We start from the raw sequence: 12,575 nt of genomic DNA, 5'->3' as shown, positions 1-12,575 counted from the left end.
TCAATTATTCGGTTCTTCAATTTTTCTCTCATTTTTCCATTTTTCTATATTTCAGATTTAACATTTTGCACTCAATAAATGCTTCAGTTTTTCGATTTCTGGGTTTTTTAGTACTTCGATTTTTCAATTTTTCGAATTTTTAAATTTTGTATTTTTGATTGCTCAGTTTTACATTTTTTGGTTTTTCAATTTGTCGATTTTTAAAACTTTTGATGTTTCGATTTCGCAATTTTTTGACTTTTTGACATTTCGGCTTTTGGATTTCCAAATTTTTTAATGTTTCAATTTGTCAGTTTTTCGATTTTCCAAATTTTTCTAGTTAAGTTTTGGAATTTTTCAGTTTTCCGATTTTTCAATTTTTGCAATTTTTTACATTTTAGATTTTCGATTTCTCGAGTTTTCGGTTTTTAATTTTTCTTTCGACTTTACAATTTTTCAGTTTTTCGATATTTTAAATTTAACAATTTTTGGTATATCGATTTGTTGACATGTTCTGATTTTTTTCAATGATACCGTTGGTTATATTTTTATTAGAATCAATTTTATCAGATATTGTTGTTTACAATGATTGTCCTGGAATGACGAACTGTGTATATCGAATCTTATCAAACCGAGTATCAAGCAACACTGTATCTATATGTCAATCAATCAATCAATCAATCAATAACTTAAAACATTTTAGTATTTTCATTCAATTCCTCTCTTACATACCAACATAAACAAAATGGTGAAGCTAAAAGAAGACCAGTTCGATCTCTACACTTACAAAAACACCGGAAAATCTGTTTCCGTAAGGTCCTTTACTTGGGAAAACGACAACAAAGTTTCAGTTCAAGTAATCACTTATGGGGCGACTGTGACGTTCATCAAAGTTCCAGATAAAAGCGGCGTTGTTAAAGACATAGTTACAGGATTTAAGAATTTGGCAGGTGGGTACTTTTCACCAATAGACGATTCTATAATTTCCTTTTACAGGATATCAGGATGCGGAAAATCCGTACTTCGGTGCTACTGTTGGCCGAGTTGCCAACAGAATCGCCAATGGACAGTTCAAACTCTTCGGCCAAACTATCCAAGTTAGCAAAAATTTAGGAAAGCATCAGTTGCATGGAGGATTTGTGGGTTTTGACAAGGTTAGATAAAATTACACTGGTTTTTCCTTGTTAAGTTTAGTATTTCTCACCAAGGTTATTTGGGAGCACTTCGTCGATGGAAACAAAGTGGTCATGAGCTACCACTCTCCAGACATGGAAGAGGGTTACCCCGGCGATCTAGTGGTCCATACCACTTTTGAATTAACAGACACTAGTGAATTTCGTGTCGAATTTAAGGCTACAACTACTAAACCCACTTACGTTAATTTAACCAATCACTCTTATTTTAACCTGGCTGGTCATAACACCGGAGCTAGTGAACTGTACAAACACGTGGTTTCCATCAACGCAGATCGGATTACTGCAGTCGATAAAGACTGTATTCCTACAGGTAAGTATTTTCAAAGATAAAAAAGACTAAATCTAGGAGTGTTTCCAGGGTCATTACAACCAGTTGGCGGCACTGTGTTTGATCTACAAGCACCAAAAGTGTTGGGAGAGTTGATTAATAAAGTTCCGAATAGTGACGGTTTTGATCACAATTTTTGCGTTATGAAAGAATCTGGACAAGAGAAGACGTTCGTTGCTAGGTATAGTGTTTTTAGTTTATGGCTACTATTAACATTATTTTTCTATGCGGTCGGAAGTAATTCAATTACAAGTAATTCAGTTACTATTGAAATAACGGAAAACTGTAACATTTAGGCAACCAGTTATACATATGTGTGATCTTTGTCATGCGTCCTTGGACACTTAGTACGGATCTCCGTACAGTTAAATCTGAGAGGCGGCACGTTACATGACCTACTGCGACCCTATAATCATTTAATAGAAACCCTGCATAATAATTGAAGTGATTAAAATTTTACCGAAAACGTCCAGATTTAAGCAAAAAGACTTTCAAAAGAGAAATCAATACCTAATAAAAATAAAAGTTATAAATTCAGAATATTTAAACTTAAGAGTCAAGACAAGAAAATAAAAATTCAAAATTTTGGGAAAAAATAATTTTGAATAAGAAAATTAAGCTTTCGTCTACAACCTTTAAACTAATAAAATATATAGACTTAGGTTATTTTAGAGTTCATCATCCTGAAAGTGCCAGAATGTTGGAAGTTCATAGCAACCAACCGGGAGTGCAGTTCTACACCGCTAATTTTTTCCCAGAAAATCCGAGCACTTATAAAGGAGATAAAAGCAAATTGAAGACTCTTACAGGCAAAGACGGGAATTATTATAAACACGGCGCTTTGTGCCTGGAAACACAAAATTGGCCAGATGCGCCTAACCACGTAAGTTTAATAATAATTTTTGCACAGTAGTTAGGAGTGTCAACAAATATGAAGTTCTAATTCCTGATTGTATTTATTGACTTACGATTATTACAGGAAAATTTTCCAAACTTGATCTTAAAACCTGGCGAGACTTACTACCACTTAGTGGCTTACAAATTTTCAGTGAAAAGTTAAGGATTTCAGTTTTTACTTCTCATTATTGTAATTATTAATAATTTCTGCTTCAATTATGTATATAAAATTGTAAGCGCCAATAACTGATGTTTTACCTTTATTGTGATAGTGTCTAAGTTTATCAATAAAAAATATTTATTTAATTTGTTTTTCCCTACTTCGGTTATCAAAGAACCGAGGTCGGAAGGGAGTTCTGTAGCTCGAAATGTACAAGAAAATGTATTTAGTTAAGTTTCGAAAATGTGAAAATTTGGCCGAAATTTGAAGAAGGGGGGACCATTGAAAAAATTTCACTTTTAAAAAACTTGTCTAAAAATTGTGAAAAAAATCATGGACGTAGATCTCGACATCCTGATTCCAAAAATATAGCCTGTTGACGGTCACGTAGCAACATTCTCTAAAGAATCGGTACGAAATGCGAATTTTTGAAGATTTCTAAAAATTTCAATATTTCAACGGTGGATTCTGGAAAAACGGCTGCGGTTATCAAAGAACCGAGGCCGGAAGTGAGTTCTATAGCTCGAAATGTGCAAGAAAATGTATTTAGTTAAGTTTCGAAAATGTGAAAATTTGGCCGAAATTTGAAGAAGGGGGGACCAGGAGAGAGAAAAATGGCCGACGCCGAAGTTGACGTGCAACGAGTGATGTGCTTTGTGTGCAATGCCCCTGCGGTCAGAAAAAGAATTTATTGTGGGGACTGCAAGTTGTGGTCCCACAGAAGCTGTGCCGAGAAGAAAAAGTGCTGTTGTACCAGTTCTTCTGAGATTCCTACAGATACCGATGTTCCCAATGCCATGAAAAACCTAGTTGCCACTATCAGCTCCCTGACATCCACGGTCGCTGACATGAAGAAATGTATTGATGAACTGATTACTGAAAATAAAAAACTTCGGAAAGATATCGAAAACTTAAAAAGTACTCATCCACCGGACATTCACCAAACTACATTCGAAGAAGCCACCGCCGAAGCAGTAGAACGCATTCGCCGGAGTAACAACGTGATTATCCGTGGAATACCGGAACCCACAGGTGATAGTGACCATCGTAAGCAATCAGATCTCGATACAGTAAAAAATGTCGCGTCCACAATTTTACCACCTGATGATGATATTCAGATAATTTCGGTCACTCGATTGGGCAAATTCAATGCTACTCGTACTCGCCCGACGAAAGTCATATTTTCAAGCTCATTCACGGCTAAATCCATTTTACGAAATAAAACCAAACTAAGCGGATCACGTTTCGAACAGCTCAAAATTCAAGACGACAAAACACCCACCCAGCAACAATATTTACGAGATTTACGAGCGGAACTAGCCCAGAGATCTTTAACTGAAGATAATCTGACAATTAAATATATACACGGTATCGCAAAAATCACAAAAAACCTCCCACCCAGAATCAATTAGGCAACTTCGTTAATTTATCATTGATGTCAACCAATATTGCATCACTTCCTGCAAAATTAAATGACTTCTTTCTTTTCGTGCAAACCTCTAAACCCTCCATTTTTTGTATAACAGAAACCTGGTTACATAACGCGATTCCCAACTCAATGATTTGTCCGCCCGACTATAACATACACCGTAACGATAGAGTCCACACACGAGGAGGAGGTGTCGCAATTTTCCTCAATAAAAACTGTTTTTCGAATTTCCAAATTAAAACTATTGACATTGAAATTAATTCAGTGGAAACCCTTGCTCTTCACATCTCTTTACAATCCTTCAGTCTCTTATTATTATGTATCTACAGGCCACCAGACACTCCCGCAACCACAGACAATAATATCATTACGGTCTTGACTGAGCTTATAACCCAATACTCTCAAGTAATCGTCACTGGCGATTTCAATCTGCCAGACTTCAAACATATTGTATCCCTCGATCATCCTAACAGTACAGAAGCTCTTTATCACAATTTCTTAATAGACCTTGGCCTCACACAGCTTGTCAATGAACCAACTCGCTTCAGAGAAAACACAAACCCCTCACTCCTAGACTGGATTATTGTAAACGATCGTCAGCTCTTGTCAAATATTCAACATGAACCACCAATTGGCATATCTGACCACGCAGTGTTAAGCAGCCAAATTCAATTTTTTGTTTCGACTCACCCCAATCGCGTTGATTCAACGGTGGTTAAGCGTATTAACTACAATTTAGTCAACAGCGATATTAATCAAATTGATTGGCACTCCTGTCTCCGGAACTTAGATCCAAATGAGCAATGGAATTACCTGACAGCGATCATTACATCACTCAAAGCAAAATATACTAAGACGATGGTTATCAAACGAGCGAAAAATAAACCTTGGATAAATCGTAACCTTATAAAAGAGTTATCAAAAAAGAAAGCCCTTTGGAAAAAATTTCGGAGAACAAAATGCAATAATGACTACGTAGCTCACAGGCTTTTCTCAAACGAACTATCTATCAAATTACAGAAAGCTAAGAAGGCATATGAACAGTCAGTAATTTTCAGCAACAACCAAAAGAAATTCCACCAATACGTTCGGAATGCCCTGTGCTCAAAGGTCAGCGTACCTCTGATCCAACACCCCAACGGAACTCTGTGCAACAATAACCTGGAAGTAGCCGAGTTATTAGCTGAGAGTTTTTGCAAGTCTTTCATACCAGAGCCAAACGATCCACTGACAGCAGTACTCTCTACTCCCAGTTGTGAGAACTTTCTAAGTAACATCAATTTCACTCCATCGATAATAAGACAAAAAATAAAAAATCTTAAGTCCAACTCTGCCCCTGGACCTGACAACATTGATGTGCACCTACTGAAACACTGTATCAGCTCCCTAAGCTCACCCCTGGCCATAATAATGACAAACTCTTTTAAAACATCCATCGTGCCAGACGTCTGGCGTTGTGCTTACGTCACACCTATTTTTAAAAAAGGCAACAAGCTCTCTCCAGATAACTACAGGCCGATTAGCTTAGTGTCAGTGGTGTCCAAAATTATGGAATCTATCATAGTCGATTCATTATCTCAATTTCTTGTTGAAAATGAAATCATTCCTAACGTTCAGCATGGCTTCCTTAAAGGCCGCTCAATCGTCACCAACTTATTATCATGCTTAAACGAGTGGTCTGACTCACTTGACAAACATAAGCCTACAGACGTCATTTACTTAGACTTTTCCCGAGCGTTTGACCGTGTTCCTCATCAGCGATTGATGCACAAACTCCATCACCAAGGCGTCCGTGGAGACCTCTTAACGTGGATTTCATCGTTTCTTAATAACCGTTCGTTCAAAGTCCGGGTGGACAAGGAGTATTCCAATCCCAGAAGTGTTTTAAGTGGTGTACCACAAGGATCCGTCCTGGCGCCACTTCTCTTCTTGGCTTACACATCCGATCTCGTCGCTGGCATCAGTTCAAAATGCGCCCTTTATGCTGACGACGCAAAAATTTTTGCAGACCCAACATCTAACTGGGACACTCTCCAAAGTGATCTGCACAAAATAGCCACTTGGTCTTCAGCTTGGCTTCTACCACTAAACGAAGACAAATGCGTCGTTCTTCACATCGGGCCAAACAACCCTCTTAACACTTACTCCATCAATGGAAAACTCTTGCGCTCTGTAAAATCTGTTAACGATTTGGGTGTCATCATTAATGACCGTTTGACTTGGACACAACACATTGATAAAATATGCAAGAAAGCTAACTCAACGATATATATCTGTAACAAAATTTTCTCAAAGCCGTCGTATGAAACAACTCGGAAACTTTACATCATGTATATCAGACCCCACCTGGAATATGCCAGCGCTATATGGTACCCAATACTTTGTCGAGACAGAAATCTATTAGAACAAACACAACGAAGAGCCACCTGCCTTGGTCTTGGAATTCGAAGACCATCATATGCCGAACGCCTCTCACAAATGCGTCTTGAACCAATTACAACGAGACTGAGAAAACTCGATCTTATAACCACCTACAACATCCTAACATCCAAGTTCAGCGTGGACCTCTCGCACATTTACAAACCACAAAATGACAACAGGTTACGAGGCCACCCTCGACAACTAAAACACCAGACATACTCGACGAAGAGCCGTCAATGTTTTTTACCCAATCGCGTTTTCAAGGAGTGGAATTCTTTACAACCTACCCTAGTCGCCGCACCCACTACAAGCATTTTCAAAAAGGGAATCAACTCTGTTACCTTCAACAGTTAACTTTAAAATTTAGTTTAATTTGTATAGAGTACCCATAGGATTTTTTTTTTCCTCTACTCTGTAATTTCTCTGTTAAATAAATAAATGTTAACCATTGGAAAAATTTCACTTTTAAAAAACTTGTCTAAAAATTGTGAAAAAAATCATGGACGTAGATCTCGACATGCTAATTCCAAAAATATAGCCTGTTGACGGTCACGGAGCAACATTTTCTCAAGAATCGGTACGAAATGAGAATTTTTTATGATTTCTAAAATTTCGATATTTCAACGGTGGATTCTGGAAAAACGGCTGCGGTTATCGAAGAACCGAGGCCGGAAGTGAGTTCTACAGCTCGAAATGTACAAGAAAATGTATTTGGTTAAGTTTCGAAAATGTGAAAATTTGGCCGAAATTTGAAGAAGGGGGGACCATTGAAAAAATTTCACTTTTAAAAAACTTGTCTAAAAATTGTGAAAAAAATTATGGACGTAGATCTCGACATGCTGATTCCAAAAATATAGCCTGTTGACGGTCAGGGAGCAACATTTTCGAAAGAATCGGTACGAAATGCTAATTTTTGATGATTTCTAAAAATTTCGATATTTCAACGGTGGATTCTGGAAAAACGGCTGCGGTTATCAAAGAACCGAGGCCGGAAGCGAGTTCTATAGCTCGAAATGTACAAGAAAATGTTTTTGGTTAAGTTTCGAAAATGTGAAAATTTGACCGAAATTTGAAGAAGGGGGGACCATTGAAAAAATTTCACTTTTAAAAAACTTGTCTAAAAATTGTGAAAAAACTCATGGACGTAGAACTCGACATGCTGATTTCAAAAATATAGCCTGTTGACGGTCACGGAGCAACATTTTATCAAGAATCGGTACGAAATGCGAATTTTTGATGATTTCTAAAAATTTCGATATTTCAACGGTGGATTCTGGAAAAACGGCTGCGGTTATCAAAGAACCGAGGCCGGAAGCGAGTTCTATAGCTCAAAATGTACAAGAAAATGTATTTGGTTAAGTTTCGAAAATGTGAAAATTTGACCGAAATTTGAAGAAGGGGGGACCATTGAAAAAATTTCACTTTTAAAAAACTTGTCTAAAAATTGTGAAAAAAATCATGGATGTAGATCTCGACATGCTGATTCCAAAAATATAGCCTGTTGACGGTCAGGGAGCAACATTTTCGAAAGAATCGGTACGAAATGCTAATTTTTGATGATTTCTAAAAATTTCGATATTTCAACGGTGGATTCTGGAAAAACGGCTGCGGTTATCAAAGAACCGAGGCCGGAAGCGAGTTCTATAGCTCGAAATGTACAAGAAAATGTATTTGGTTAAGTTTCGAAAATGTGAAAATTTGACCGAAATTTGAAGAAGTGGGGACCATTGAAAAAATTTCACTTTTAAAAAACTTGTCTAAAAATTGTGAAAAAACTCATGGACGTAGATCTCGACATGCTGATTTCAAAAATATAGCCTGTTGACGGTCACGGAGCAACATTTTATCAAGAATCGGTACGAAATGCGAATTTTTGATGATTTCTAAAAATTTCGATATTTCAACGGTGGATTCTGGAAAAACGGCTGCGGTTATCAAAGAACCGAGGCCGGAAGTGAGTTCTAGAGCTCGAAATGTACAAGAAAATGTATTTAGTTAAGTTTCGAAAATGTGAAAATTTGGCCGAAATTTGAAGAAGGGGGGACCACTGAAAAAATTTCAATTTTAAAAAACTTGCCTAAAAATTGTGAAAAAAATCATGGACGTAGATCTCGGCATGCTGATTCCAAAAATATAGCCTGTTGACGGTCACGGAGCAACATTTTCTCAAGAATCGGTACGAAATTCGAATTTTTGATGATTTCTAAAAATTTCGATATTTCAACGGTGGATTCTGGAATAACGGCTGCGGTTATCAAATTTTGACCGAAATTTGAAGAAGGGGGGACCATTGAAAAAATTTCACTTTTAAAAAACTTGCCTAAAAATTGTGAAAAAAATCATGCACGTAGATTTCGACATGCTGATTCCAAAAATATATACTGTTGACGGTCAGGGAGCAACATTTTCGAAAGAATCGGTACGAAATGCTAATTTTTGATCATTTCTAAAAATTTCAATATTTCAACGGTGGATTCTGGAAAAACGGCTGCGGTTATCAAAGAACCGAGGACGGAAGCGAGTTCTATAGCTCGAAATGTACAAGAAAATGTATTTAGTTAAGTTTCGAAAATGTGAAAATTTGGCCGAAATTTGAAGAAGGGGGGACCATTGAAAAAATTTCACTTTTAAAAAACTTGCCTAAAAATTGTGAAAAAAATCATGGACGTAGATCTCGGCATGCTGATTCCAAAAATATAGCCTGTTGACGGTCAGGGAGCAACATTTTCGAAAGAATCGGTACGAAATGCTAATTTTTGATGATTTCTAAAAATTTCGATATTTCAACGGTGGATTCTGGAAAAACGGCTGCGGTTATCAAAGAACCGAAGCCGGAAGCGAGTTCTATAGCTCGAAATGTACAAGAAAATGTATTTAGTTAAGTTTCGAAAATGTGAAAATTTGGCCGAAATTTGAAGAAAAAATTTCACTTTTAAAAAACTTGTCTAAAAATTGTGAAAAAAATCATGGACGTAGATCTCGGCATGCTGATTCCAAAAATATAGCCTGTTGACGGTCACGGACCAACTTTTCCTCAATTTTTGATGATTTATAAAAATTTTGATATTTCAACGGTGGATTCTGGAAAAACAGCTGCGGTTATCAAAGAACCGAGGCCGGAAGTGAGTTCTATAGCTCGAAATGTATAAGAAAATGTATTTAGTTAAGTTTCGAAAATTTGAAAATTTGGCCGAAATTTGAAGAAGGGGGGACCATTGAAAAAATTTCACTTTTAAAAAACTTGTCTAAAAATTGTGAAAAAAATCATGGACGTAGAACTCGACATGCTGATTCCAAAAATATAGCCTGTTGACGGTCACGGAGCAACATTTTCTCAAGAATCGGTCCGAAATGGGAATTTTTGATGATTTCTAAAAATTTCGATATTTCAACGGTGGATTCTGGAAAAACGGCTGCGGTTATCAAAGAACCAAGGCCGGAAGCGAGTTCTATAGCTCGAAATGTACAAGAAAATGTATTTAGTTAAGTTTCGAAAATGTGAAAATTTGGCCGAAATTTGAAGAAGGGGGGGACCATTGAAAAAATTTCACTTTTAAAAAACTTGCCTAAAAATTGTGAAAAAAATGATGGACGTAGATCTCGACATGCTGATTCCAAAAATATATACTATTGACGGTCAGGGAGCAACATTTTCGAAAGAATCGGTACGAAATGCTAATTTTTGATGATTTCTAAAAATTTCGATATTTCAACGGTGGATTCTGGAAAAACGGCTGCGGTTATCAAAGAACCGAGGCCGGAAGTGAGTTATATAGCTCGAAATGTACAAGAAAATGTACTTCGTTAAGTTTCGAAAATGTGAAAATTTGGCCGAAATTTGAAGAAGGGGGGACCATTGAAAAAATTTCACTTTCAAAAACTTGCCTAAAAATTGTGAAAAAAATCATGGACGTAGATCTCGGCATGCTAATTCCAAAAATATAGCCTGTTGACGGTCAACGAGCAACATTTTCAAAAAAATCGGTACGAAATGCGAATTTTTGATGATTTCTAAAAATTTCGATATTTCAACGGTGGATTCTGGAAAAACGGCTGCGGTTATCAAAGAACCGAAGCCGGAAGTGAGTACTAGAGCTTGAAATCTAAAAGAAAATGCATTTAGTTATATTTCGAAAATGTCAAAAATTGGCCGAAATTTGAAGAAGGGGAAATCAAATTAATCAAAACCACGGGTTTTTGAGTTTACAAAATATTTTACCAACCAAGTTACTAACTTTTCATAGCTTACTGCGGTCTAAACTGTTCGTGAATGCCCATTAGTTGCAATTAGATCATAACAGTTTGTTGCTATCGTTTGCTTCCAGATTGTTTTAGCTTTTCATTTTCCATCTCGTCAACATCCACTTCCACTAGAACCCATAAAACACTGCATTCCCCACACAAAGTCCCCTTTATTCCCCATTTCCACCCAACACCCACCCACCCCCAACTAAAAGCGACAAAAATCGCATTTAAATCCCATAAATCTCAACCGACTGACACCACGAAACAACAGAACACATTCCAAACAAAATAAAAGCATCGTTTAAAACAGCACAATCTATAATCTGTCTGGCTGTGTGTGTGCGTGTTTTTGATGCGCCTCGCCTTGTCAAAAGTGAGGACCGTATGTTTCCAAACTAATGATTAATTAGCAAAAGGGACACCTAAAAGTGAGCGTGTGACGACTTGTCACCGTGATTGATGGCTTTCATACAGGGTGGCACCGTGAAACTGATCTGTGGGGTCTGGGTCAAGCCGGCCGTGGAACGGAAGCACCGGCAAAAAAACAAACATTAGAAAGCGATTAGGAAGCAACACGTGACCACTGGAAACTGTCATTTCTGTTTTTCATAAATAAAACACCCACAGAAAATATAATCGAGTTTATTCATCTTAAATAATCGACATATAAATAAAAATAATACTCTATCACCTTAATAATAATAATAAAAATAATAAAGACAAAAATACATAACTTGTACAATAAAATAACAAAATTACATTTCAATAATGATGATTTGGTTCACACTTTGGCTTCGTTACAGATGGCGACGACGACTTATCTGGGGCCGAAATCGTAGCCGTTCTGGTGCAGGGCCGGACTCCGGAAGTTGGCGTTGTTCCCGTAGAAGCCGGAGTAGTTGCCGTACACCGTCCGCCCGAAGTTCGGACTCCGCATGGCCTTCTCGTTGCTGTAGACGGGGTTGTAGTTGTGGAGGAGGTTGTGGGGGTGGTACACAGGGCCGTAATTGCACAGCTCGCCCGAGTAGGGCTGGCCGATGGTGGTGAGGATGTTGGATTGGAGGAGGGAGGTCTGTGGGGGCGGCGGCGCTTGCTGATAGCGGTTCTGGCCGAAGAGGGGTGCCGCCTCCGACGCAGGCTGGAGGTGGTCGGGGGCGGTGAGGTCGTCGCCGTCTGGAAATAAAAAATTATAACTTTAATTCTCAGGAACGGATGCGATTTTGATGAAACTTTTTTTTTATTTTAATATATTAATGATTTCTTTTAGTTAAAAATAGATATTATTTATGTAAAAAAGTTAATAAGATAGATATTTATTTAAACCTAAAATTTCACTACAAGAGAAATAGTTATGTAAAGATGTTTTTAAGGCGAAAATCAATGCGTTTCTAATTTTGTTTTTTTTTATGGATTTTGTTGTGAATGTTAATTATCCTGTGTAAACAAATAAAAGCTCCATCTCCAATTCCGATATTCCTCTATTCCGCTCCAAACACGCTCAATATTCGTATTCGTTTTCCGAAGGAACGTATATTTTTTGAAGTTATAAAATTAGTTGAAAGGCCGTTTTTTCAAACCTTGATTAACATATAATTAAAATGTAATTGTCAATTAGTGAATAAAATCTGTTTTCAGATGATGATTAATCAAAAAGTTAACTTCGAATTTACAAACCGCTTTTTACATTTTGCAATTTTTCGATTTGAGTTGCCCGAGTTTCCAGTTTTTAATTTTTCAAGTTTCGTTCCAGTTTTTTATTTTCTTCATTTTTTCCATTATTCAATTTTTCAATGTTTCCAGACTATAATTTTTGTTTTTATAATTTTAATTTTTTCAGTTTTTCGTTATTTCAATTTCTCCATTTGCGTTATTTCAATTTTTAATTTTTTCATTTCTTTTATTTTTCTTTTCTTCAAATTT

At 36.9% G+C, this 12,575-nt stretch overlaps 2 protein-coding genes across 4 annotated transcripts in view; one reads left to right on the top strand and one right to left on the bottom strand.

The window, feature by feature from the left end:
- The first annotated feature begins 497 nt into the window (after nt 1-497).
- LOC135138257 (galactose mutarotase-like) lies at nt 498-11,547 on the top strand. Of its 2 annotated transcripts, none has more exons than XM_064068191.1 (6): nt 498-929; nt 976-1,133; nt 1,188-1,485; nt 1,534-1,684; nt 2,176-2,386; nt 11,459-11,547. In XM_064068191.1, exons 1-6 carry the CDS (start codon nt 725-727, stop codon nt 11,492-11,494), a joined length of 1,059 nt encoding a protein of 352 aa, XP_063924261.1. In that variant the 5' UTR covers nt 498-724; the 3' UTR covers nt 11,495-11,547. The 2 variants fall into 2 exon arrangements, with proteins under 2 accessions (XP_063924261.1, XP_063924260.1); XM_064068190.1 differs by lacking the exon at nt 11,459-11,547 and adding an exon at nt 2,483-2,706 and having other exon boundaries at nt 502-929.
- The window catches only part of LOC135138256 (T-box transcription factor TBX10-like), a 44,953-nt gene continuing 43,659 nt past the window's right edge, over nt 11,282-12,575 (bottom strand). For both annotated transcript variants that reach the window (XM_064068188.1, XM_064068187.1), the window contains one exon: nt 11,282-11,828. In XM_064068188.1, the coding sequence (XP_063924258.1) occupies nt 11,473-11,828 (356 nt within the window). In that variant the 3' untranslated portion in view covers nt 11,282-11,472. The remainder of the gene's footprint in view (nt 11,829-12,575) is intronic.

This window comes from Zophobas morio, unplaced genomic scaffold (genome assembly GCF_036711695.1).
Source record: "Zophobas morio isolate AGI-343-1 ecotype UQ-CSIRO unplaced genomic scaffold, CSIRO_AGI_Zmor_V1 ptg000030l, whole genome shotgun sequence".
NCBI lineage: Eukaryota > Metazoa > Arthropoda > Insecta > Coleoptera > Tenebrionidae > Zophobas > Zophobas morio.
Note: the sequence above shows the minus strand (reverse complement) of the source record. Positions and strands in the feature narration are given on the sequence as shown.

What these genes read in the sequence shown, in the direction of transcription:
- LOC135138257 (XM_064068190.1), top strand. Translation starts at nt 725, where the DNA reads ATGGTGAAGCTAAAAGAAGACCAGTTCGATCTCTACACTTACAAAAAC. An exon ending in GATTTGTGGGTTTTGACAAG is followed by an intron (nt 1,134 to 1,187) that starts GTTAGATAAAAT and finishes TTTCTCACCAAG; the next exon opens with GTTATTTGGGAGCACTTCGT. An exon ending in GGCCAGATGCGCCTAACCAC is followed by an intron (nt 2,387 to 2,482) that starts GTAAGTTTAATA and finishes CGATTATTACAG; the next exon opens with GAAAATTTTCCAAACTTGAT.